The following is a 23673-nucleotide window of genomic DNA, read 5'->3' as shown; positions in this document are numbered from 1 at the left end:
TTAAATATAACACTTGATGTTAAGTGATCTAACTACAGTCCTTTCTGTCTACTTAATTTCACAATAATAATATATCCTGGGATATGAGCTCCACAAGGACAGAGATTTTTTAGTTTTGGTCACACATATATCCCTAGAACCTAGAAAAATGCCTGGTATACAGTAAGTGTCTAGTAAATATCGCCAAATAAGTATTATTAAATGGCTGAATTTTTCAATTCAAAATTTCCTATTCAGAGTTGCTCATTGATGCTTCAGACACTGAGAGTGATTATTTAATTTTTTTGAACTGTTCCTTCCTTGAAACAAACAGCAGTAGTCCTTCAAGTGACATCAATAAATTGAAGACTAGGGACACCGTGTTTCCAAGCCAACTAAATATAGACTGGTATGGTACATTCACGGTGATAGATGAGACCACAAGAGGGCCCCACTTTTCCCACCTACTGCTGAGCTATAAACTCCTTCATACAAGTCAACCTGATATATGGGTGATCTAATTTGCAGAATTACTTGAACCTATGCCTTTGTGAAGGTCATAAAAGTGCCTCCATGACCTTCAAGAGATAGAGCCAATGATGAAAATTCATGACAATTGTAAATGAGTCTAAATAATAATGCTGGAGAGACAGAAAAAAATAACCTCTATTGGGGCGCCTGGGTGGCTCAGTGGGTTAAGCCGCTGCCTTCGGCTCAGGTCATGATCTCAGGGTCCTGGGATCGAGCCCCGCATCGGGCTCTCTGCTCAGCAGGGAGCCTGCTTCCTCCTCTCTCTCTACCTGCCTCTCTGCCTGCTTGTGATTTCTCTCTGTCAAATGAATAAATAAAATCTTTAAAAAAAAAACAAAACAAAACAAAAAAAATAATAAAATAACCTCTATTCTCTCTCTCTCTCTTTTTAAGATTTTATTTATTTGGCAGGCAGGCAGAGGTCACAAGTAGGCAGAGAGGCAGGGAGAGGGAAAAGCAGGCTCCCTGTTGAGCAGAGAGCCCGATACGGGGCTCGATCCCAAGACCCTGAGATCATAACCTGAGCCAAAGGCAGAGGCTTAACACACTGAGCCACCCAGGTGCCCCAATAACCTCTATTCTTGTTGTATTCCCAGGCATCAAATTTTTGTACCAAACAAACACAAATAAAATCTGCCATTTTTCGTTCATATCACTCACTTAGCAATACCATTTTCTGGACTCCATTGGAAGTCAGAGCTCATGAATAGCTTTTAATGTATGTAAACTTTTTATTGTAATAGGAGTCTAGTGCCTCCAGCCTCCTTCCCACGGGCCACTGCTAGGAAAATTCCACTTTCTCGTTTCTCTGACTCTTAGGCTCTGGAGCCCAGCTGCCTAAATTCATATCCCAACTTGGCCACTGACTAGCCTATGTGGCCTTGAACAAATTATCCAACTTCCATCAGCCTCAAGGTCTTTACGTATTAAAGGTGGCAGGAGCGGTTATAATACCTGTTTTCAGGGTTCAATGAGATATTCATATATAAAGCACCTAGCACATATTGAACTTTCAATAGATATTATCCATTATGACTAGAATCTGTTTGATTTGCAGCAAATCACTGTGGTTTGTCCAGCACCAGCATTTGTGGGCATTTTCTTTAAAACTCATGTCCTCTTAGACACTTTTCCTTCAAAGAAGCAAGGCAATCCAGACTTCATATGTGAGTGTACTTGGGATTCTTTGCTAGTCAAAGGAAATTTGTGTGACTACAGCCAGAATACCACCAGCAGATTGTGTTTGATTGGCATATCAAAATGGCTCATTAGCAATTGTGAGGATTGCTCAAGCAATACAACAAAGTATATTAACAACATCTGGATTTTGAGGTTGCGGGGAGTTGAGAGATGACAGTGATAGTTGGGTTGTTAATTCCTAAATTACATGAATTAACAGGAGCTTAGTATCCTGAGTACAGAAACAGACTAAGGAATCTCCCGCTTCTCTCTGTCCATTTATAAAATGAGAATTACTGTTTTTTGTGTACCAACATAAAAAGTATTATTTTCTTAAAAAGAGAGAGAAGAGGGGCGCTTGGGTGGCGCAGTTGGTTAAGCGTCCAACTCTTGGTTTCCACTTAGGTCATGATCTCAGGGTCGTGGGATCGAGCCCCGGGTGGGGCTCCACACTAGGAGCAGACTCTGCTTGGATTCTCTCTCTCCTTCTCACCCTCTCCAACTCACTCGCTCTCGCTGTCTCTCTCTCTCTCAAAAATAAATAAATAAAACTTTTTAAAAAGAGAGAAAAGAAATTAGTCTATGTTTATTTAATGATTGACAGCACCACATAAACAAGATAGATGATGGATGGATGGTTGAATGGATGGATGGATGGATGGATGGATGGTTGATGGATGGACAGACAGATAGATAAAGGATAGATGCTAGGGGTCCCTGGGTGGTTCAGTTGGTTGTGTCCAACTCTTGGTTTCAGCCCAGGTCATGATCTCATGGGTCTTGAGATCCAGCCCCTGAGCTCAGCAGGGAGTCTGCTTAAAGATTCTCACACTCTGCCCAACCCCCATTCACACGCACCCATGTGAGCGCGCTCTCTCAAATAATCTTTTTTTAAAAAAGTACATTTAGAAGATAGATGATAGACATCCACATTGTGTATATGATACTTGCTCAGAATTTTTTGATAATGGTACATGATCAATAAACTTTGGAGACACTGATAATATGCAATTATGAAGATTTCAGCTGGTCAGTTACAGTGCAATTCTGCATCTTGAAGTTACCCTGTCCCCATGGCCTTACTGGGAATTCCCAATTGTATTTCTTAAAAATTTTAGAGTAGTTCACAACAGATGTCCCATCCCATCTGTTTTGAGCAGCTGCCCTCTCATGGGGTGAGCTTTCTTCAGGTTTTAACTGGGACCTTATTTCACTCTATCCAAACCATGATTCAGCAAATGTAAGCAGTGCTCATACTGGACATGTTCACAGATCATCTCTGCAAAGCCTGGCTTCCTGGATTCTGAGAATCCTAGTTCATCATGTTACCTAATGAGCTCTAGCAGAAGTTGAATTCATCCTAAGCCTATAGCCTTTCTGATCCAGATATTTCCCTTTTTCTTCTCACAGGCGACATCTTGATAAGTGAAAGTGTTGAGCAGAAACTTGCAGGGTTCCTGGGGTGGGGAAGATGTCCTTTTGCCTCAGACGTGAGTTCTGCCTTCTCTGAGTTTTCCAACCTCCAGAGCTTCCCTTTCACTTAATTTCTACCCTTTATTTCCATTCTAAATGTGTTTCTTTATTTTTTATTTTTTTCAGTGAATTTCTTTATTTTTTTTTAAGATTTTATTTATTTATCTGATATCTAGGGAGAGAGAGCACAAGTAGGCAGAGCAGCAGGCAGAGGGAGAGGGAGATGCAGTCTCCCCGCTGAGCAGAGAGCCTGATGGGGAACTTGATCCTAGAACCCTGGGATCATGACCTGAGCCAAAGGCAGCCACTTAACCAACTGAGCCACCCGGGTCCCCCCTAGTGTGTTTCTTTAAAGCAGAGTTGTGAAGTGGGTGTTCCTGCATCCTGGGCTGCCACCTCCATCCTTCATTAATCTTTGAGATTCTCACTTTCTTTTTTTTTTTTTTTTTTAGATTTTTTTTATTTATTTATTTGACAGAGAGAGATCACAAGCAGGCAGAGAGGCAGGCAGAGAGAGAGGAGGAAGCAGGTTCTCTGCTGAGCAGAGAGCCCGATGCGGGGCTCGATTCCAGGACCCTGAGATCATGACCTGAGCCGAAGGCAGCGGCTTAACCCGCTGAGCCACCCAGGCGCCCCGAGATTCTCACTTTCTTAATGGGCAGAGACACTGGGATAATTACCCAGCAAGCAAGGGTTGAACTTACATCTCTTAGTATTTCTTTCTTTAGGAATTTGTTTAATCCTTCCCCCCTCAATGTCTTAGGGAGTCTTCTAAGACCAAAAAGAGAGGGAAACAGTGATGATTTCACATCTGATTAAGTGGTAAGATTTCTTTCCTTTTAGATTTCCAGGTTTGAGGCTTTTGCACCTTCTAATCTTCCCATGGACTTTGAGATTTATTCACCTTTTTCCAGGAGAGATGTTTTGAAAGTTATTATTTGTTACAGCTAAGTGCATTGAAAGAAAAAGGAGACATCATTTCATACTTCCTTGTTAACTTCTTAAACAAAAATCCATTCTTCTCCTCCACCCAACCTTTCTAAATTTCAAGACATCATAACAGTGTCAGTTAAGTATTAGATTAACATTTCTAATCACTAGCATGTATGTTTTAGGTCACATTTATGACAAAATAAGGATACTTTTAAATTTGTTTTTATAGACTTTGTACTGTGCTTCTGGGTCCTCAGCACAATAAATTCTGGTGCATTTCACAGATCTAGTGAGAGATTATGTAAGTGGTAGAAGTTGATGGATGTTCCTTGACTGTTGTGAGTAATTGCTTATCTCTGATGCCGTGCCACTGTCCAGTTATCTTCTGGATTATGACGTCTTCCCAGGGACACATTTGATGATGTGATTTGCCGGTGGGCAGTTACTGGTCAGAGTGAAAAAAGGACTGTGTGGTCACCATAAGGCCACACTGTGTTGTATTTGCCTGATATGTGTCTGAGGTTGTGTCTGAGGTTGAAGCAGGGGCCTGTATATGAGGTAAATTTCTGTGTAAGGTCAGATCACACACTTCGTGGTCACAGAAGTCATTACTCCACTGGTGGTTTCGGAGGTTAAAGGAAGAAAAACAGTGTAAGGGTTTATGAATGGTTGATAGTATTGAAAATGCCTTCTAAATGGGCTGTGTGTTTTTTAATGGGGGTGGGGTGCTTTCAAAACACCTGGGAAATAGGTAGCAAAATTCCCATATAGAACTAGGGTTTCTACCAGGGAGAACAACAGATACTAATGGCATCATTCCAGTTGCTCAATTTCCCAAATACTTGCAGTGATTAGAGGGGAGGCCAGTTTAAGTTAAATAAAGGGTTGAATTACAGAATATTTTCTATTAAGTAAAAGATGTATTCCTTATATCCTGCCCTATAGATGTCATGCTTTCATGAATGAAGAGGAGAGTCTGTGTTGATACACCAGAGCCCCATCCTGGGACCCTTGGGGATGCATTTTATGAAATCTTTTTTTTTTTTTTTTAAAGATTTTATTTATTTATTTGACAGAGAGAAATCACAAGTAGGCAGAGAGGCAGGCAGAGAGAGAGGAGGAAGCAGGCTCCCTGCTGAGCAGAAAGCCCGATGTGGGGCTCGAACCCAGGACCTGGGATCATGACCTGAGCCGAAGGCAGCGGCTTAACCCACTGAGCCACCCAGGCGCCCCTATGAAATCTTTTAAATACTCCTCAAGTATTTCCATGTATGTTCCCAATTGACTTAACAAATTTTAGCTGGCACAACCTTTCCACTGACCACCAGGAACTGGGCTTTCAAATTAGTACAGCCCAAATGTGATATTTTGGTGGGTTTAAAATCAAGGGCATTTAAACACAAAATGTATAAGAAGAATGCCAAGATTAATCCTCAGAGTCCCATTAGACTTCTTCTTTTTTTTTTTTTTTTTGAAAGATTTTATTTATTTATTTGACAGAGACAGCGAGAGAGGAAACACAATCCGGGAGAGGGAGAGGGAACAGCAGCTTCCCGGCGAGCAGGGAGCAGGATGCGGATCTCGATCCCAGGACCCTGGGATCCTGACCTGAGCCGAAGGCAGATGCTTAGCAACTGAGCCACCCAGGCACCCCTAGACTTCTTTTGAAGAAGTTGTCTTCTTTATATACAGTGGGTGAAAATGACCTTGCCACCTGTTCAGTGGCCCTGAAATAAATTCACAATATTAAGGCCAACCCCAAACCCAGATAGTTAGCTAAATAATTTAGTGGTTAGAAATACTAGTCTTATCAGCATCCGCTATACACATCTGGATCTTTTCTTTTTTTCTTTACTAGTTACTTTCAGTGTAATTAAAACCCCTTTGAAGTTGAATTTCTGACCTAGTCAGCATCGTGTCCCTAGGACTGTGAAGTGGCTTCACCCCAGGGCCGTTAAGGACTAAGCAAGGCTGAGTCCACTAAGCATGAGGAATTAGCAGTAGAAGCGGGTGAGCCCCCCAAAATGAGCAATTATCATCATACAGCACGCTTCTCGCTTCTTTTACAGCAGGGCTAGATAAAAGGAAAATGGAGGGGTCTTAATGGCCTCAGTTGCCATTTATGTATGTAACAAAACATACATGTTGTAGCCTGATATGTATTCGTGTCTGCAAGTTACACTTGAAAGAGAACTAATGATGTCAACTTCTGCTGACATTAAACAGTGGGAGATTGTGTAAAGCATTTCAGACGTTGCTCTGCACTCACTTTTTTCTTTGTAGAATCCATGTACAAGGACTTTTCTCTCCACTTTTTGTGTCTTAGGATCCAGCTTGCTCATGAGAGAAAAAGGAAGTCAATAGGGCAGATCTTTTTTTCTCCCTGGCAGACCACGGGACAGGTTTGATATATTTTTCCCTCCTCAAATATTTTCTTTAAATATATATTTTTTTTAAATCCAAACTCGCAGCTGGTTACAGTTTTGCTCTCATAAAGACCACCCAGGCTCTTTCCTTTTCATCCTTTTCCTGTGCTATCCATCCCAGCTCATAATTATTTGTCTCCCATTTAGCCACAAGGTGTAAATTTGCTAACTGAAAAGGCGTGCTCTGACAGTTCATCTCATTGTGTGTCCAAAGGCCGAGCTTGCTGCACCAGATAACTCCCCTGGGGGATTGTTCTGTAAAATGTGGGGCCATTTGTTGAGCTGTCTGATGTAGAAGAAGGGAAAATGAAAGGACCTGCCAGAGAAAAGTGGGATCATACAGTGCCTTCAGAGCAAAAAAGGGAAATCAAAGAACAATTTCAGGTCCACTTCAGTCTCCAAGCACGTTCCTGGGAACTAGGGAATCAGCGATATTTTCTTATTCATGTTTTTAGGGAAGTCTCTGAGAGAGACCCCCAAATCAGGGGAATGGTGAATTTAGAACGCCAAAGGGCTGTGCTCAGAAATTACCGCCAGTGGAGGGGCATCTGGGTGGTTCAGTCGGTTCAGCATCTGACTCTTGATCTCTGCTCAGGTCACGATCTCAGAGTGGTGAGATTCAGCCCCGTGTCAGGCTATACACTGGGTGTGGAGCCTGCTTGGGAGTCTCTCTCTCCCTCTGCCCCTCCCCTCACCTGTCTCCCTCTCTAAAAAAAAAAAAAAAAAAAAAAAAATTACCACCAGTGCAGGATGCTTCTGTCTGGGTCTGAGACTTACAGGGTCTTTGAGGACCCATAAAAATGTTTGGAACCAGAAGAAAAAAATATATGTTGATATTGACTCGAAAATCTAAAAAAGGTACCCACAGGATTATTAAATGTTTAATTGAATGTCTACAAATATTTAATATCGACTTCATTAAGTATGAAATTTAGTCTTCTTAAAAGTTACATTATATGTGAAAACAAATTATGGATTCAATTTCTCACATTCCAGGATCTCAAGCATGCCAGTCATAATTAAACAAATTGCATGTAGCCAATAATTTGAAATACAAATTCATAAAAGGATTATAAGAATCTTTTCCATTTTTGTACATGGAAATGTATATTTTAGGTGGGATAGGGAAGCATCTTAACATTCTTATATAAAGACATGTGGTAAGACTGAGAAAGAGAGCCTAGGGTTCATGAAGGTTCTAAAACAGGTCCACACTGTGTACTCATCTCTGTATGGGACTGATTATTCCTGAAGACTTGATCACCAAAGACGCTAATGGGGAGGACCAGAGGCTAGCCCAGGAGCAGGGTTGCAGTTTGTTCTTGCTGTATGCACCTGTAGTTGGGGTGTAGTGACAAAGATGGTGTGGTCTGAGCATGAGGAAGGTCACAAAGCACCTACACATTGTTAGAAAGATGGCGGGGTGGTGTCCTGTTTCTGCCGAAGGAGGGTGCGTATTAAACTGACAAGGCAAAGCCAGCCGGTTGGATCATGTTGGTAGAACCCCTGTGTCCCTTTGTTGGAGTTGTGTTCTCTCCTAACAGATGACCAGGCCCTCAGGCACCCTGGTGTTTTAGTCAACCTTTCTCTACTTGACAAATATTTCCATTTTCAGAATGGAAACATTGAGGTGGTAGAGGCAGAAAACGTGTGTTATCAGAATTCTGTGTGTGATGGTCTTAGTCTTTAATTCAGTGGCTTGACTTCTTCAGGCTTTATTTTATTCACCATACATGGGAAGGTGAATGTGGATTCCCTCCAAAATACTTGGAAAGCAATACTTCCTTGTAATTCCAATCCCCAGCAATAACCACTAATAATAGTTCTGTATGATTCTTGCAGCATTTTTTTCCTTTACATATACTAAAGCATTGTTCATTTATTTTCCTCCATCAAATGACATGATAAGTAAGATTTTACTTTTTTTCTACTTGAGCAGTATATCTTAGATATTTTTACAGGTCTATACGTATGTACCTACCTCAGTAACTTTAATGACTGCATGGGATTCCATCGCATGGATGGGCCATAATGGATTGAACTGCCCTCCATTGCTGGGCATTGGGGATGGCCTCAACTTTGAGAGTTCAGGAGAATGGACCATGGGCCTAAACAAACTGTTATATATTGGCTAGTAGTCTATACCACTGGCCCCCTGTGTTGGATCCTTCCTGTGCAAAAGCAGGAAGTACCCAATCTTTCCTTATACTGATGCTTGTTATTAAATGTAAAACCGACATGGGACTTGTTGTTTATATATTTCTTTGTCTTTTGTTTTTGCCTTTTTCTCTTCTGCAGTCATCTACGGCCAGGGACAAGGATGAGCAGGCTCTACCGGTAGGAAGCAGTGGCTTTGTCTACACCTGTTCATGTGCCTGTGGAGCGTGTGGGACAGGGGTGGGAGGAGGAGGGCTCATGGGCTCAACAAACCATCTTCCCCCTTGGGATACTTAAACGGCTTAATCTACTGGTATATATGCATACGCAGTCCTACTGGTGTTAACTGTATTCTGATATTCACTGATATTCAAATTATTTCTGGGACTAGATTTCAAAAAGTTTGAGTTCTCTCTTTCATTTGGCATAAACTTTTATGTGAGTTAAAAGAATGAAATATATCCAGATTGCATCCCATGGGATGTTGAGCTGATATTTGGGGACAGTGTGGGATCTAATGCTTGATATCTATTTTTTATATATCTGCATGCCCTTACTTTTTGGTTGGAAATTTCTTTTGGTTCCATCAAAAGAAATGTTGCATGAGACCTATATATTTAATAAATACATAATACGCTAAAGAATACCCAAATAGATGTAATCATTTGCCAGTGAAGTTCTCCACAACGAAGTTCTTCCAGTTTCCTAGAATGAGCATAGTAACAGTGATTATGGCAAATTATTAACAACAAACACATTTTCCAGTTCCTATTCAATTAATACATCACATTCTGTAATGTGCAAGATGACGAAGAAATGACCTTCAGAGTTTTTGCATTCAGCCAGCAGACAGTGGTTACATTTCAACTGGAGTCAAATCTTTTAGCCTTGCCCCTAAGATATTTTGAACCTTAATCATCTGGATCAAATATTACAACACATTAAAAAATGTTACAGATTTTTAAGACTGCAAAGGCTGGTAATAAAGATACCTATGACCCCATCCATCCTCCTGTAGTGCTCAGAGAAAAGACTCAGGACATTCACTGAGAGCCCATCAGATATGCCAGATCTGGTACTGGGCTAGGGATACAAACTGAATCTCTTGCTTTGGGGAACTCATGATTGGGTTCACAATCTCCTCTAATTCTTCTTCCATCAGAGTTGGGAGTATTTCCGAAGGCATATCAATGATAATAAAATTACACTAAGAAATTCAGATGTTTCCATGTATCTCACACTGACATTTTACCTATACTTCAAATTACCATGGCTTTTCAGCTTTGTCCCCAAATATGTGGACCACAGTTGTTAATAAGTATTCAAAAAATAAGAGACCTCAGGGCACTGTCCAAGTTAACCAAGTTAACCAGATTTCTTTAGTGTTACACTCAGTGGTCTAATGTGTATCATAAAATGCTAAAGGTGGGTTGGTTTAGGATGTAGCACTTGCCAAATATATTCGATTGTGAAGTCTCTTGGGGGACCCTGCTTGGGAAGCCCCCTTGTGGGTCTTGACTGTGATGGCATATATTGGGAAGCCCCATAAGTAGATAGTTGGGAGACTTCATGGGAAATCGTGTTTTATTTTTACCTGGCCCCAGAAAAATTTCATGTTGAGATTTTGGATCAAAAGCTCAATAAGCAATTAATTCCTTCGCATTACCTTATCTCGCTCCCTCTTAAATCTGGCTGTCTGTAAACCTCGACTGCACAAAATCATCCGAAGGGGGAGAAAGCATTTCCCAGTCAGGATAAAAATCCATCAAATCCTGAGGGTTTAGGATGTCTTTTTTGTAGCTTATTTGCTTTCTGAAAATGCCATAAAAAGAGTTTGTTAGTATCCTTACTCTAGAAGTTCTTTCTTTCTCTCTTCCCTGTCAGTTTCATCTCCTTGGCCAGAGTCACACCAATAGTTTATGCAAAAGGAGCCCCCCTCCCTCTAGCTTGGAAGTCAGGAGGTTTTTCAGTGGATTCTTAATAGGAGTTTCTTTCCCTTTAGATCTCTTTTCATAGAGACTATAGGGCTTCATGAATTAGGACTGTGGTCTCCAAGGTAGAGATGGGGTACCGCAGGAGATAAGCAAACTCTTCTTTTGAGGAGCAGGGAGAAAATATTAGCACCTCTATTATTTACGTTCTCTATTATTCTTCATAATTTCTCCTTTTGCAAATGTTTTTTCACAGATATGTTTACATTTGGGTAGTAGATATAAAGACAGACATAGATACATATATTCATACTGAAAACTTTTATAGATAGGGCAGCCAATCTAAACATTTTAGAGACCATCCACCAGTTCAGATAACAGATTTTGAGGGAAGCAAACCTGAGATCCATTTCTCTATCCTCCATTTTTTATCTCGTTTCACTTCTCTGAGACAGTGTCCTCCCCTCTCTAAAGGGAATAATGACTGTATCTAGTTCAGAGGGCTCATTTTGAGACTGAGATAAACTAGTGAAGGTAAAACGTTGTACATTGTACACTAGTACATTTAGTAAACGCAAAAAAAAATAAAATGGTAACAATGAATTCATTTAGGATATGAAAAAGCCATTCCTTGGCAAGATTTGAAATGTACTTTGAGCGTCTTTCGTACAATAGTGTGTCGTCATATGACAGAAATCAGTGACTACCAGACTAAGTGAGGTCTTGTCTATAAAACACTCACCTATAGTCTTGGAGAGCTAACAGCACTTTTCTCTGGTTTCTCTGCTCAGGCTAAGCCCCGTCTCCAACGAGGTGGAAGTTCTGCCTCCCTCCACAACAGTCTCATGAGGAATAGCATTTTCCAGCTCATGATTCACACCCTTGACCCACTGGCTGAAGGTAAATGTCAGGCATGAGTTGGGGAGCTCTTGTGGGAGGTGGGGGAGGAGTGGAAGAGGATGTAAAAAGGCTTCTTTTCAGAAAACATGTTTACGCTCCCATCGTACAAGCCTGCCACTGTCCTCGCGGGGAGCATCTGCCAGAGGAAGCCCTGGGCCCTTGGCCTGCTTTATCTGCAGCAGCTCAGTTCACAATTGGAGAGTGTTGTACCAGGAGTGGGACCTAAGGTCTGGGTACTGATTCTGTCTTTTGATGCTCCCAGCATAGAGTTTGTGAGGAGGCAGAGAAGACAAAAAGGTTTTTCTCCCTCCCAGCTGGAGTGACAGCTCTCTTTCATCATCCCTCCCAAGTTCTAAAATGACGTTGTATTTGGAAATTAAATTGTGCATCTTTCAAAAAGAAATAAGAGAACTCTATGACTTAGGACCATGAATAATCTGGGGAATGATGTTCACTGTAGAACGTTGATATTGTCCTGATTCTTTGGCAGTTGGAGGGTGGTGGGTGCATCTGAGGAGACTTCTCGAAGGTAACTGCTTATTGAATGTTAACATCAGTCTCAAAAGGCCTGGTTCACCTCCTAGGGAAATCCTATAAAACATCACAAGGAATCCAGTATTATGCTCTGTAAGTTTTACTGATTCACAACAAAGGCAGATTCGTCCTTTTTCTTAACTTGCAAAGCTGTCCTAAAATTTTAACTTTCCAGTAGGTAGATATCTTATGTGTCCAAAAAATATCAGAGTGAAGCTGCCAGCCAGGGGAGCAAGTGTAAGCTAGTGTGTTCTCCCTTCATCTCTGGACCTGGGCCTGACGTTACATGGGGGCCAACAGGGATTGTTGGAAGAGCATGGCCTGGGACACGTGGGATGAGATTGTCAAATCGTGTCACATATATCAGAGCTCTTGCCCAGTATAAAGTTTCGCTGAATAATTTCAAGGGTATGGGTCATCAGGAGAGTCAGATGAAGGAAAGAACATTTGGAGACCTCAAGAGTGGCTCCCCAGGTCCTATCTTCCCTCACTAAATACTCAACTCTCACCCAGAATAGTAGGTGAGGATCATGGGGTCACCTCTCACTGCACAGCATTTTGATTATGAAACATCTCCATTTTATACCCCAGAGAGTTGTACAGCTAACATGATATTCTCCAAGGAGGCCTGCCTCGTGGACCCTGAGTCCTGTTTACTAGAGGTAGTCTTTAGCCTATATCATTACTCTTTACTTAGAGGCCCACTAGATGAGGGAACCACACCTGGTCACTAGCCTTCTTTCCATTCCCCTGGGTCGCCCCACCAACACCAGCAGCCAGAGAACAGAGTAAAGGGATGGCAGGCCAACTTCCTCCCAGCCACTAAGCAGCTGTGTGACTTCAGGCAACTTAGAGTCTCTCTAGTACTTGGTTCCTCATCTGTAGGAAGAGTTACCTTGGTCTAATGCTTTACGGTTGCCAAAGCATTTTCACACCTGTGAACTTAATGCTCCATAATTACTTCTCATAGCCAACGGTATATACTAATTGCATAAAATATCATACCACCCAAGTAGATCTCAAACAAATCTCCTCTCTGTGCCAGCTGTCGATTCTGAGCCAGCCTCGTCACTTGCCTGCATTCCCATGGGGCCTTCCTAACTGGTTTCCCACTGCCTCCTTGCCTCCTCCTCTGCATGTTTTTCACACGGCTCCCCAGGTAGTCCTCTTAAAAAGTCAATCAAATTGTGTCACTCCTACTGCAGTGGCTTTCCCGTGGCTCTTGGTAGAATTGAGGAATACTTCTCATGGTGCATATGATCTGCCTCTTTCTCCACATTCAGTTTGATTCACTTTGCCTTAGCCACAGAGGCCTTTCTGTCTTCAGACAGGTACTTCTTTCCTGCCTCAGGGTCTTTGCATGAGCTGTTACCCTCACCCAGAATCCTTTTCGTTCTCCCACCTTCTTCCTCTTCCCCTGCCCATATTTCAGGAGGCTGTCTACAAGACACTTCCCAACCACCCAGTATAAATCAGGGCCCCAATCCTCATCTCTCAGAGTCCCCTTTGTCCTTCTTGCTCTCATTCTATTTTGTGTGATTATTTGTTTATTGCCTCTCTCCTTGAGGGTGCAGTAAGTTTCTAGAGAACTCTGTTTTATTCACTAGTTTCCCCTAAACTCTAGCAGAGTACCCAGCACAGAGTAGCTGCTTAAAAGAAAGATTAAGCGGCGTGGCCCGCGTCAGGCTTTGACCTGATAGTCACAGAATTTCAAGGCCCTGTAAAGCCCCACAAATTATATCTTGGTTGTTTTGGGCTGTCATCTTTTCCACTCCATCACCCTGAAGGGCCGTATGAGAGAAGAAAAGAACCATTGTATCTGCCCCAATGTGATTACGAGTAGGCAACTGAGTACATTTATTTTTTGCCAGGCCACATTAGGAAGTAATTAAGAGGATGGACTCCAGACCCCACCTCACTGGGTCTAGATCTCAGCTCTGCATTTACTAGCTGTGTGAACTTGGACAAGTTACCTAAGCTCTCTGTACTTTAGTTTCCTCCTCTGTGAAATCAGGATGCCTACTTCATAAGGTTGTCATAAGGATTAAAGGAGTGAATATACAGAGAGTATTTAACACATTCTCCATAGCAGATCGTAAGTACGATCAGCTACAGGTTTGGAATTATTCTATTTCATTATTTTGAAAAATGATGCATCATATGATTCTTTTTTTTTTTTTTTAGATTTTATTTATTTATTTATTCATTTAAGAGAGAGAGACAAAGAGCACAAGTCAGGGGAAGAGCAGAGGGAGAGGGACAAGCAGACTCCCAGCTGAGCACAGAGCCCAACACAACACTCCATCTCACGACCCTGAGATCATGCCCTGAGCCGAAATCCAGAGTCGGCTCCTTAACCAACTGAGCCACCAGGCACCCCTGATTCTTTTTAATGTAAAATATTCAAAAGTCTATGATTAAAAAAAAATAAATCTCCCTCCTCCATCAACCTCTCAATTTTTTCCAGCCCTCCCCCCAGTTCTCCCCAGAAAAAAACTGCACAGTGACCCATTCTGGGGGCTCATTCCAGAGATACCCTGTGTTTCTACAACTACATGCGTGCGTGCACGCACACATGTGTGTCCTCGCCCCCAGGCCCCCAAAATCTAAATTTCTCTGGTGTTTGAGAGAGTTCAGATCTGGGTAGGGCTTGTTTTCGTTCTTCCCCTTTGGTTGGGGAGGTTATGCTTTGTTTCTGTGAGATAAGAAAAAGTGAATCTGGGTTTGTCTCGGAGTTGGGCCATCAGTGATTTTCCGAAACACCTGGCCCTTGTGGGGCTGTGTGCAATTAAAGTGTTTGTTCCTGCTGTAGCAAGATGTGCCTTCCAAATCCAGCGACTGCTTTCAAGGTGAAACCTCTCCCTGAAAGACGGGGAGTGCTCTGGTGGTGTGAATCCGAGAGAATGAGGAAAGCCATAATCAGTTCTGGACATGGGTGATTAGAAAATATGGAAAGCACTTCAATGCTTTAAAATTGCTCCATAGCATACGGCCAAGAAAACAGATTGCTTTGGTATTTTTCCCCCAAAATTCACAATCATTTTCCGTTCCAAGAACAGCCCAGAAAAATTAACCCACGGCTCTCAGAAATAGTCATCTCTCTTTTCGTTTGCATCTACTCGCTTGAATTCACACGTCCTCGTGCCAAACTGTCACCTTTTAACGATACAGAGCACGCTGGTTACATCAGTGGAGAGCTTGAACGCTGCCAACACTTCCCCGTTACACCGAAAGAGGCCCCTTGAGGCTCTTGGCGTCCACCTTGGTGGGCACTGGTGTCATGGGTCACAGAGTCAGTGTTCACAAAGGCAACTTTTCAGCTTCCTCGGGAAGCATCATCCAGGACCGATGGCTTATGAAAAGACCTTTGTCCCTTGGTCTCATTGGTGCCTCTCTCGGGTTTGCGTCTTCCGTGACCCAGTGACTGCACTGTTGTCTTAGCTGGCAGTCAGTATGTCTGAGCCTGAGTCATAGATCCAGCAGTTACATATCTATTGTTACATGTCTATCAGAGCACCCAAGATGCAGGTGGCTTAAAGTGCCTCTGTATTATTATTGCTCATGATTTCCTGAATCAGGAAACTGGGCAGGGATTGGCAGGGTGATTCTTCTGTTCCCTGTGGAACAGTATCCATGGAGGTCATTTGGTGTTATTCAACTAGTAGATGAGCTGGTTAGAAAGTTCAAAAGGGCCTCACACTCCCATCTGGCACTTTTTTCCTAAAGATTTTATTTATTTATTTGAGAGAGACAGAGAGCATAAGAAAGAGAGAGCACGAGCAGGGGAGGACCAGAGGGAGAGGAAGGAGCAGACTCCTCACTGAGCAGGGAGCCCGACGTGGGACTCAATCCCAGGAACCAGGGATCATGACCTGAGTCGAAGGCAGAAGTTTAACCAACTGAGCTACTCAGGCACCCCACATCTGGCACCTTTGAAGGCACAGCTGGAAAGCTGGGCTCAGCTGGACCCCCCTGACTCTCCATGTTGTCTCAGGGCTTTTCCACATGGTTGGACACAGTGGCTCAGGGTTCCATAAGCACATCTTCCAAGAGGCCCGGAATAAGCAGCAAGGATTCCAGGGACCTGGCCTGGGAAGTCCCCAAATGTCATTTCCGCATGCTACCAATCAAGCAGTCACAGAGGCCAGCCCAGACTCTAGAACAGGACAAGGAGACTCTATCTCTCAATGGAAAGACACCCAAGAATTTGAAACCTTTGATCAAATCCAGTCTGTTTCAAGGACACATATCACTGACCACTGATTGATTTGTGTGTTGACTGGTATGCTCTGGACAAATCAAACTGTGGGGAAGGGACAAAGCCACAGTCAACCTGCCTTGGATGAATGTTTAGTTCAAAACAAGATGGGGCAATTCCCTTCCAAGGGCCACAAAATGAACAGGATATTGTTCATGAAAGAAAAGAATCTGCTTATAGCTGACATAAATGGTTGGAATAAGGAATTTGTTTCTTTCATAAGAAAGCCCTAGAAAGCTGGCATTATCATTTTGGTAGGGGTGGAGGGGTGTCACAGTATGGCTGTCTGAATTGATCTTTCTAATACCATCAGTGTCTCATATTGATTTTCACATTTTCTCGAAACAAGCCATTATATTTACCCAGATATACATCTTTATGAATCTAAAATAAGGATGCTGCCTGTAGGACTTTGGGATTGGATAGCTTCTCCTATCCATTTGTCTAAATGATAATGCCGCTACCTAATATTTGCTGAGTGCTTACCGCAAGCCGGGCCCTCCGTGGAGTGGTCTACCTAAGCCATCTCCTGTAACCCTGACATTAGCCCTGCTCTGTCATTAGGAGAAGGACACTGAAGCGTAAAGAGGCCGCCTCTTGCCTCCCCAGGCGATACAGGCAGCCGATGGCAGGGCCACAATTTAAACCCACATCTGCCTGACTCAAAGTCTGTGTTTATGCTTCTTGGGTTACTCTGCTGCCTTGTGTAATGTCATGTCCGACTCAGCATTCCCTGATGTCATGATGTAGACCCCAGCTTAAACAGCAGACCCATCCCTGGACCAGTCACACACTTGGTTCATAAGATGTGAATTTCCCATGCACACGCCTGTGCAGCAAGGCCAGTCTTGGCCATGGCTCCTCCCATCACAGCCCCACGCCTTGAGTGCCAGCCACTCTTGGGGGCTGGCTTGCTCTCCTCCCTCAGCTGCTGCCCAATTCCATGAGTTACTGTTGATCTCCCTGACCAGGACAATATGCGTACTACCCTACCCAGGAAAAGGTACCCGTAGCTAAGTCTGCAACTGCAGGGGAGCCCGATGAGTGGGTGATGGAATGGGGAGACCAATGTGAGGACAAGGCACGTGGAATGCCCTTAGAGTCTGGTTATATAGCAATGAGGTCAGCCTGTGGTCCAAGAGTCAGACTGCCTGGGTTCGAAACCTGGCTCAGCCTCTTGCTCTGAGACCCCAAACCAGCTTCTCACCCTCATTGGGCCTCCGTTTTCCCACTTCTAAAATGGGATAATGATAGCACCACCAGCACAAGTTTCTGATTTGTATTCCTCCACCTTTCAGGACTTTGGTTTCTTCACCTGTAAAAGAGAATGATGGTTCCACTATCAATACAGTAGTGCCCCCAAATCATTACATCAGTGTTCATTGAGTGTTAGCAGTGACTTTCCAGTTAAAAGTGTGTTCCGTGTCATGAAATAGAATCCAGCTGCAGTGGCTTAATATAAGAGGTTTCTCTAAGGCTTTATTTTTTTTTTTTTTTGGAGAAGTTTTCGGTTTACAACACTATTGAGAGGAAGGAAAAAGATTTCCCATAGAGCACTTACCCTCCCCAACACATGAACATCCTCCCTCATTATCAACGCCACTCACCAGGATGGCGCATTTGCTACCGAGGGTGAACCTACACTGACCTCACAATCCCCCCAAAGTCCTTAGTTCACCTTGCGGTTCCTTCCTGGTGCTGTAGATTCTATGGGTTTAAGCAAATGTATAATGACATATATCCATCATTATAATATCAAACAGAGTATTTTCTTGCCCTAAAAACTGTCTGTGCTTTGCCTGTTCATGCTTCTCATGCTTCTCATGCTTCTCATGCACACACACACACACAAACCTGGCAACCGCTGGTCTTTTTACTGTCTCCATAGTTCTTGCCTTTTCTAGAATGTCACAGAGTTCGAATCGTACAGTATATTATAGACTTTCCAGGTTGGCCTTAATAACTTTTTAGGGTTTCATTTCTCTGATTTAACCAGGAGCAGTCCAAGGCTGTCCTCACAGCTCTTCTCCATCCAGAGCTTGTTTCTCTCCTCCTCATCCTCAGAGGAAGGCAGCTGCTCCCCTCCAATGCCCCCCCATCTGTATTCTGGGAAGAAGACTGTGCAGTTGTCTTTTTTTAATCAGAAAAATCTGAGTATTCCCAGATGCAGACTTCCGCTTCTGTAACATGGGTCACTACAGACCTGTGTGACCACCCAACTTACAAAGAAGCCAGAACGGGGCACTGTGCCTCCCCCAACATGGAACTCCATGTAGATCCCAGGGAAGGTCAAATGTGTTCCCCGTCTTCTTCCTTTCCCTGGTAACCTTAATCTGGTCCTCTTGGGTCCCTGATTTACAGAGAGGAGAGGTGACCTTTCCTTTCTTTCTCCCTTTTAAAGGGCTCTCTGTTGACCCACAAGTCCAACTTTTGTCCAGTGGCCCTGGATCCTTCTCCAGAAAAGGCATGTCCCCAAACCCACCATCTAAGAAGCCCGGGTTTCCTAGAGCCAAAGTGAGATCACGCCCCACCTCTGCTCACCCATCTCACCAACGGCAAAAGCTCTAGTGCATGCCATGACCCTAAGCCCCCTGGACCCTGGCCTCCCTTCCTTCAGATCAGCCTTCCCCTGTCACCTGACCAGAGATGCCTTATTTAGTCAGCCTTTGAAAAGTAGCAACACCAAAACAATGATGATAAATCAGTTTTGGATCTTCCTTGACCTGCTTTATTATTTCTCTGTACCACTCACTACCATGAATGTATTTATTTGTTCTTTGCTGTCTGTCTCTCCCTGTTATCACGGACAGGGCAGGACACTGGGCCCAGCACACATATGGACCCCACTTTGTATTTGTTGACTACAATAAATGAGGGCTTGCCTTTATGGTTTTCCTGCTGTAGAGCTCTATGTCTATAGCCGTGTAGAGTGTCTTAGCCCATGTCCTGTCAAAGGGCTCTCTTCTGTCGTGACTGACAAAGTCCTCGTCACTTGAGGTCTGTCTCTGCAGTAGTGAAGAGCAGTCATTTCTGCACTGGCCACCGTTGTGCCCCCTGACTCTTGCATGACACAGACGTGAGGTAGCTGCTCAGTCAGTATTTGCTGCATGATGGAATAAATCTCCCTGTGGTTCTGCTGGGATTGCCGCAGTGGGAAATGTTTGCTGTCTGTCTCTCGCCTTCTTGGTGAGATCTCCGTCCCCTTCTTCTGCTTTTCTTTCCCAGCTCTTGGTCCTCTGGTTTTGCTTCCTCTTCTTCCTCTTAACCTACCTTTGGTTCTTTTACTAATTGCATTCGAGGGGCCTAATTTTATACAGTCACAGAATTACCATCACTCCGAAATCCTAAAAAGTTTATTGGCTGAGTCTTTGATTCATTTTACCGCATCAAACACCTATAAAATAACATCTACCCCATCACTGCATGTGAAATTGTGTGTGAGACAGAAATCCCAAAAGAAGAAGTTCCTCATTCAATCTCCATGGGTTCTAGGATCACCTTCTACAAGTCCAGTAATTTCTTCTTCCTTGTGGAACTTTAAAATTTGATTTACATTTTTTTTGGTTACAAAAACAGTTTTATTATTAATGGCAAAATCTAACAAAGGAGCGCACCTGATACCTTGGCAGTACCAAAGAAATAATACTTGCCCCGTGGACTCTCATGGAGAGGAAGGATGATTTCACTGTGGGGCCTGAGGCAGTTTAGAACAGCAGGTCCCCATGCCTGCTCTGCCATTCCCTTCAGGCTGTTTTTCATGACAAAATCTTCAGAATCCCATAATGAGATGTCTGACCATGACACTGTACTCCTACCTACCTTATTTGCTGTTAGAAAGACAGACAAATTTTTCCCATTATAAATTCACTTCACGTTACCAGAGCCAGCCAACCTATTCACCTTACATCCATTCAGACCGGTTCAGGGAGCGTCCTGGGAGACTGGCTGCTGCCTTCCTGAAGGACAGTTTTGCTCCTTCCTTCTCCCCTCCAGTAGCCTTTGTGACAGCCCTGTGCCATCTGTCCCATGCTTTATCAGTCTGGCTCAGGCAGTGGGAGGTGAGCAGGCAGCTTTGGTGACCTGAATTCCAGGACATCTCAATTGTAAAAGCCTCACAAATGAGAGGCAAATACTATTTTTTCTTTCACCATCTTCCTGCATGGGTTTTCAAACTTATTAAAGAAAAAAAAAATTAGCAGTAGAATCTTTGCTCAAAAGAATTCCCACAGGGGAGAGTAAAAAAAAAAGAGGTTATGAACTGTTAGAACTGCTAAGGGTTCACTCAGTCAAATCCTTTAGCAATGTGCCTGATTCAATAACCTTCCTCTAGATGAGTGAAAATCAACATAAAACCCATAAAGACAGCACCTATAAAATGCAACAAAGCCATCAAGTACCCAGCATTAACCCAAAAGAAATGTTTAAGAACTTGATAGCAAAAACAGTAAGTAATCATTTCTGAAGAACATAGAAAATCCAAATAAATGTTGACCTATTATAAAGATATGAGTTCTCCCCAAATTAAACTCTAAATGTGACCCAACCTTAATTGAAATCCTGAAAAAGATAGTTCACGGGACTTCATCACTTGGCTTGTAAATTTATATAGAATAAGCAAGAGGAACCAAGACACTTTTCATGAAGAAGAACAAAAAGGGAGAATAGGCCCAACAGAAATCAAAATGTAGCTTTTAGATACTCTGGTTGAAGTACTTGGGCAGGAAGGGGGAGAGGCTAGACCCAAGGCAACTGGGGTCTCCCCGGGGGACAACCCCTAAGGAATAGCAATAAGGTGTGAGAGCCACTGTCCCATGGAATCTGTTCATTGTTCTAGGTGAAGCACTCTGGGGGATAGGAGAAGGGCTTCTGGAGACACTAGAGCCATTTATCTGAAGGAACAAGGCCCTCAATCCTGAAGCGATAAAAACACACATCACATGATGACAAGTGTGGATTCATGAACCAAGTGAGGAAGCTATCTTGGGGCACACAGAGTGCCGAGCACAGCGGTGGGCAGAACAGGCTCTCAGCGTGGGTGAACATGGCTCGCCAGATCTTGAGGAAGGTCATTTTGGGGGGTGAGCCTGAGGGCAGGCCCAGCAGGAAAGTACACCTAGAGAGAGAGCTTTGAGCGTGTTTCTGAGAGGAGGTGAGGAGCCTGGGCAGGCAGAGAGAACAGCAGCGATTCAAGGCATTAGAACCGGCAGAATCAGGGAGATCCCAAACTACTCTTGTTGACCCAACCACACTGGGGGCTCCTTTGAGAGGAGCAGGCACATATATGGTTCTGTGTCCCCTGAACCAATATTCTAGCAGTCTCTCCTGTCCAGGGGCACTAGGGAGGCATGTCTCTGTGTGTGTGTGTGTGTGTGTGTGTGTGTGTGTGTGTGTATGCATGTGCAAGCATGCATATGTGTGTCTACCATACCTGTGCATGTGTGATTCAAGTGTAGGAAGCAAACGGTCTTACAGTTGGTGAAGAAGGAACACATGAGAGTGGGATTTATAAGTGCCTCTTGTGGGCCACACCACTGATAGTCCTCTCAGGGGATGCCCTCAACAGGGGCTGTTGGAATTTTTGTGTGTTTCAGGTCTGACTAAACTGAGGTGCAGAGTGACATTACTTGCTCATAGTCACTTAGCTCGTAAGTTTGTCCTCAGAGCCTGAATGCTTTCCACGCTCCCGGGACTCCCATCTCTTGCCACGCATGTCCATCTCTTCTACACAGAGCCAAACATCTTTTTTTCTAAAATCATTCCAATTCCTTAACATATACATTTAGGGTTAACTTGAAGCTGACACTAAGATTAAAAAACGTTCACTTGCTTGCTGGGTTTTCTTTTTTTTTCTCACCAAACAGTAGAACTTGTTATTTCCCTAGCTTCTATTTTTAAAAACAGCTTCAATATGAGTTTTCATAAGTTGTCATTTGATCCTAGAAGCAAGTCATTTGCAGGCTTATTTCGTTCCAAATTGTGGGGACGCTGGCCTGGAGAGGCAGTAGTGTAACCTTTCTCTTTATCCCAAGTCATAGATCTGTTTAAATTAGCAAGAAAAATGTTTGCATGCAGCTTCAGCTGGTAAGTGAATAGGTAACAGGAGTGGAAATCTTCACTGGAGAAGAATAAAAGCCCATCCACTGGCTGTGGTCTTTTAATAAGATGACCATAGTTTAAATGCCTGATGGAGGAAGACAAACTATTCATGCCTCTCACAGAGCAAACACAGGAACAAGTCAAATAGCTCCTCACTTTGGGGAATACTAAAGCATTACTCTTGGATTTGAACAGCCAAGATGGTTGAAATTGAATCTCTCTTTGGGTTGTACATGTTATAAATAAGTTTCATTTGGGGCATGAAGGGAATGTGAATGACCTTATTGAAATCAATGATTCTGAGTATGGAAAGGGGTTCCCTGTCTCTCTCGCAAGCTCTCGCTCTCTCTCAAGAAGGTTTGCTTTGTAATAAAGGCCACAAAGGAATGTGGCCAAAAAACCGATTTTTTTTTAACTTTATTTTTTATAAACATATAATATATTTTTATCCCCAGGGGTACAGGTCTGTGAATCGCCAGGTTTACACACTTCACAGCACTCACCATAGCACATACCCTCCCCAATGTCCATAATCCCACCCCCCCCAACCACCCTCCCCCCATCAACCCTCAGTTTGTTTTGTGAGATTAAGAGTCACTTATGGTTTGTCTCCCTCCCAATCCCATCTTGTTTCATTTATTCTTCTCCTACCCCCTTAACCCCCCATGTTGCATCTCCTCTCCCTCATATCAGGGAGATCATATGATAGTTGTCTTTCTCTGATTGACTTATTTCACTAAGCATGATACCCTCTAGTTCCATCCACGTCGTCGCAAATGGCAAGATTTCATTTCTTTTGATGGCTGCATAGTATTCCATTGTGTATATATACCACATCTTCTTTATCCATTCGTCTGTAGATGGACATCTAGGTTCTTTCCATAGTTTGGCTATTGTAGACATTGCTGCTATAAACATTCGGGTGCACGTGCCCCTTCGGATCACTACGTTTGTATCTTTAGGGTAAATACCCAGCAGTGCAATTGCTGGGTCATAGGGTAGTTCTATTTTCAACATTTTGAGGAACCTCCATGCTGTTTTCCAGAGTGGTTGCACCAGCTTGCATTCCCACCAACAGTGTAGGAGGGTTCCCCTTTCCAAAAAATCGATTTTTTTTAAAGATTTTATTTATTTATTTGACAGAGAGAAATCACAAGTAGGCAGAGAGGCAGGCAGAGAGAGAGGAGGAAGCAGGCTCCCTGCTGAGCAGAAAGCCCGATGTGGGGCTCGAACCCAGGACCTGGGATCATGACCTGAGCCGAAGGCAGCGGCTTAA

At 43.2% G+C, this 23673-nt stretch overlaps 1 protein-coding gene across 2 annotated transcripts in view; it reads left to right on the top strand.

The window, feature by feature from the left end:
• Nucleotides 1–23673, top strand: part of SLC24A2 (solute carrier family 24 member 2) — a 248857-nt gene that overhangs the window by 141625 nt on the left and 83559 nt on the right. For both annotated transcript variants that reach the window (XM_047700922.1, XM_047700921.1), the window contains exons 3-4: nt 8820–8858; nt 11401–11509. In XM_047700922.1, the coding sequence (XP_047556878.1) occupies nt 8820–8858; nt 11401–11509 (148 nt within the window). The remainder of the gene's footprint in view (nt 1–8819; nt 8859–11400; nt 11510–23673) is intronic.

This window comes from Lutra lutra, chromosome 13, assembly GCF_902655055.1.
Source record: "Lutra lutra chromosome 13, mLutLut1.2, whole genome shotgun sequence".
NCBI lineage: Eukaryota > Metazoa > Chordata > Mammalia > Carnivora > Mustelidae > Lutra > Lutra lutra.
This window is presented reverse-complemented; position numbering and strand designations above follow the sequence as displayed.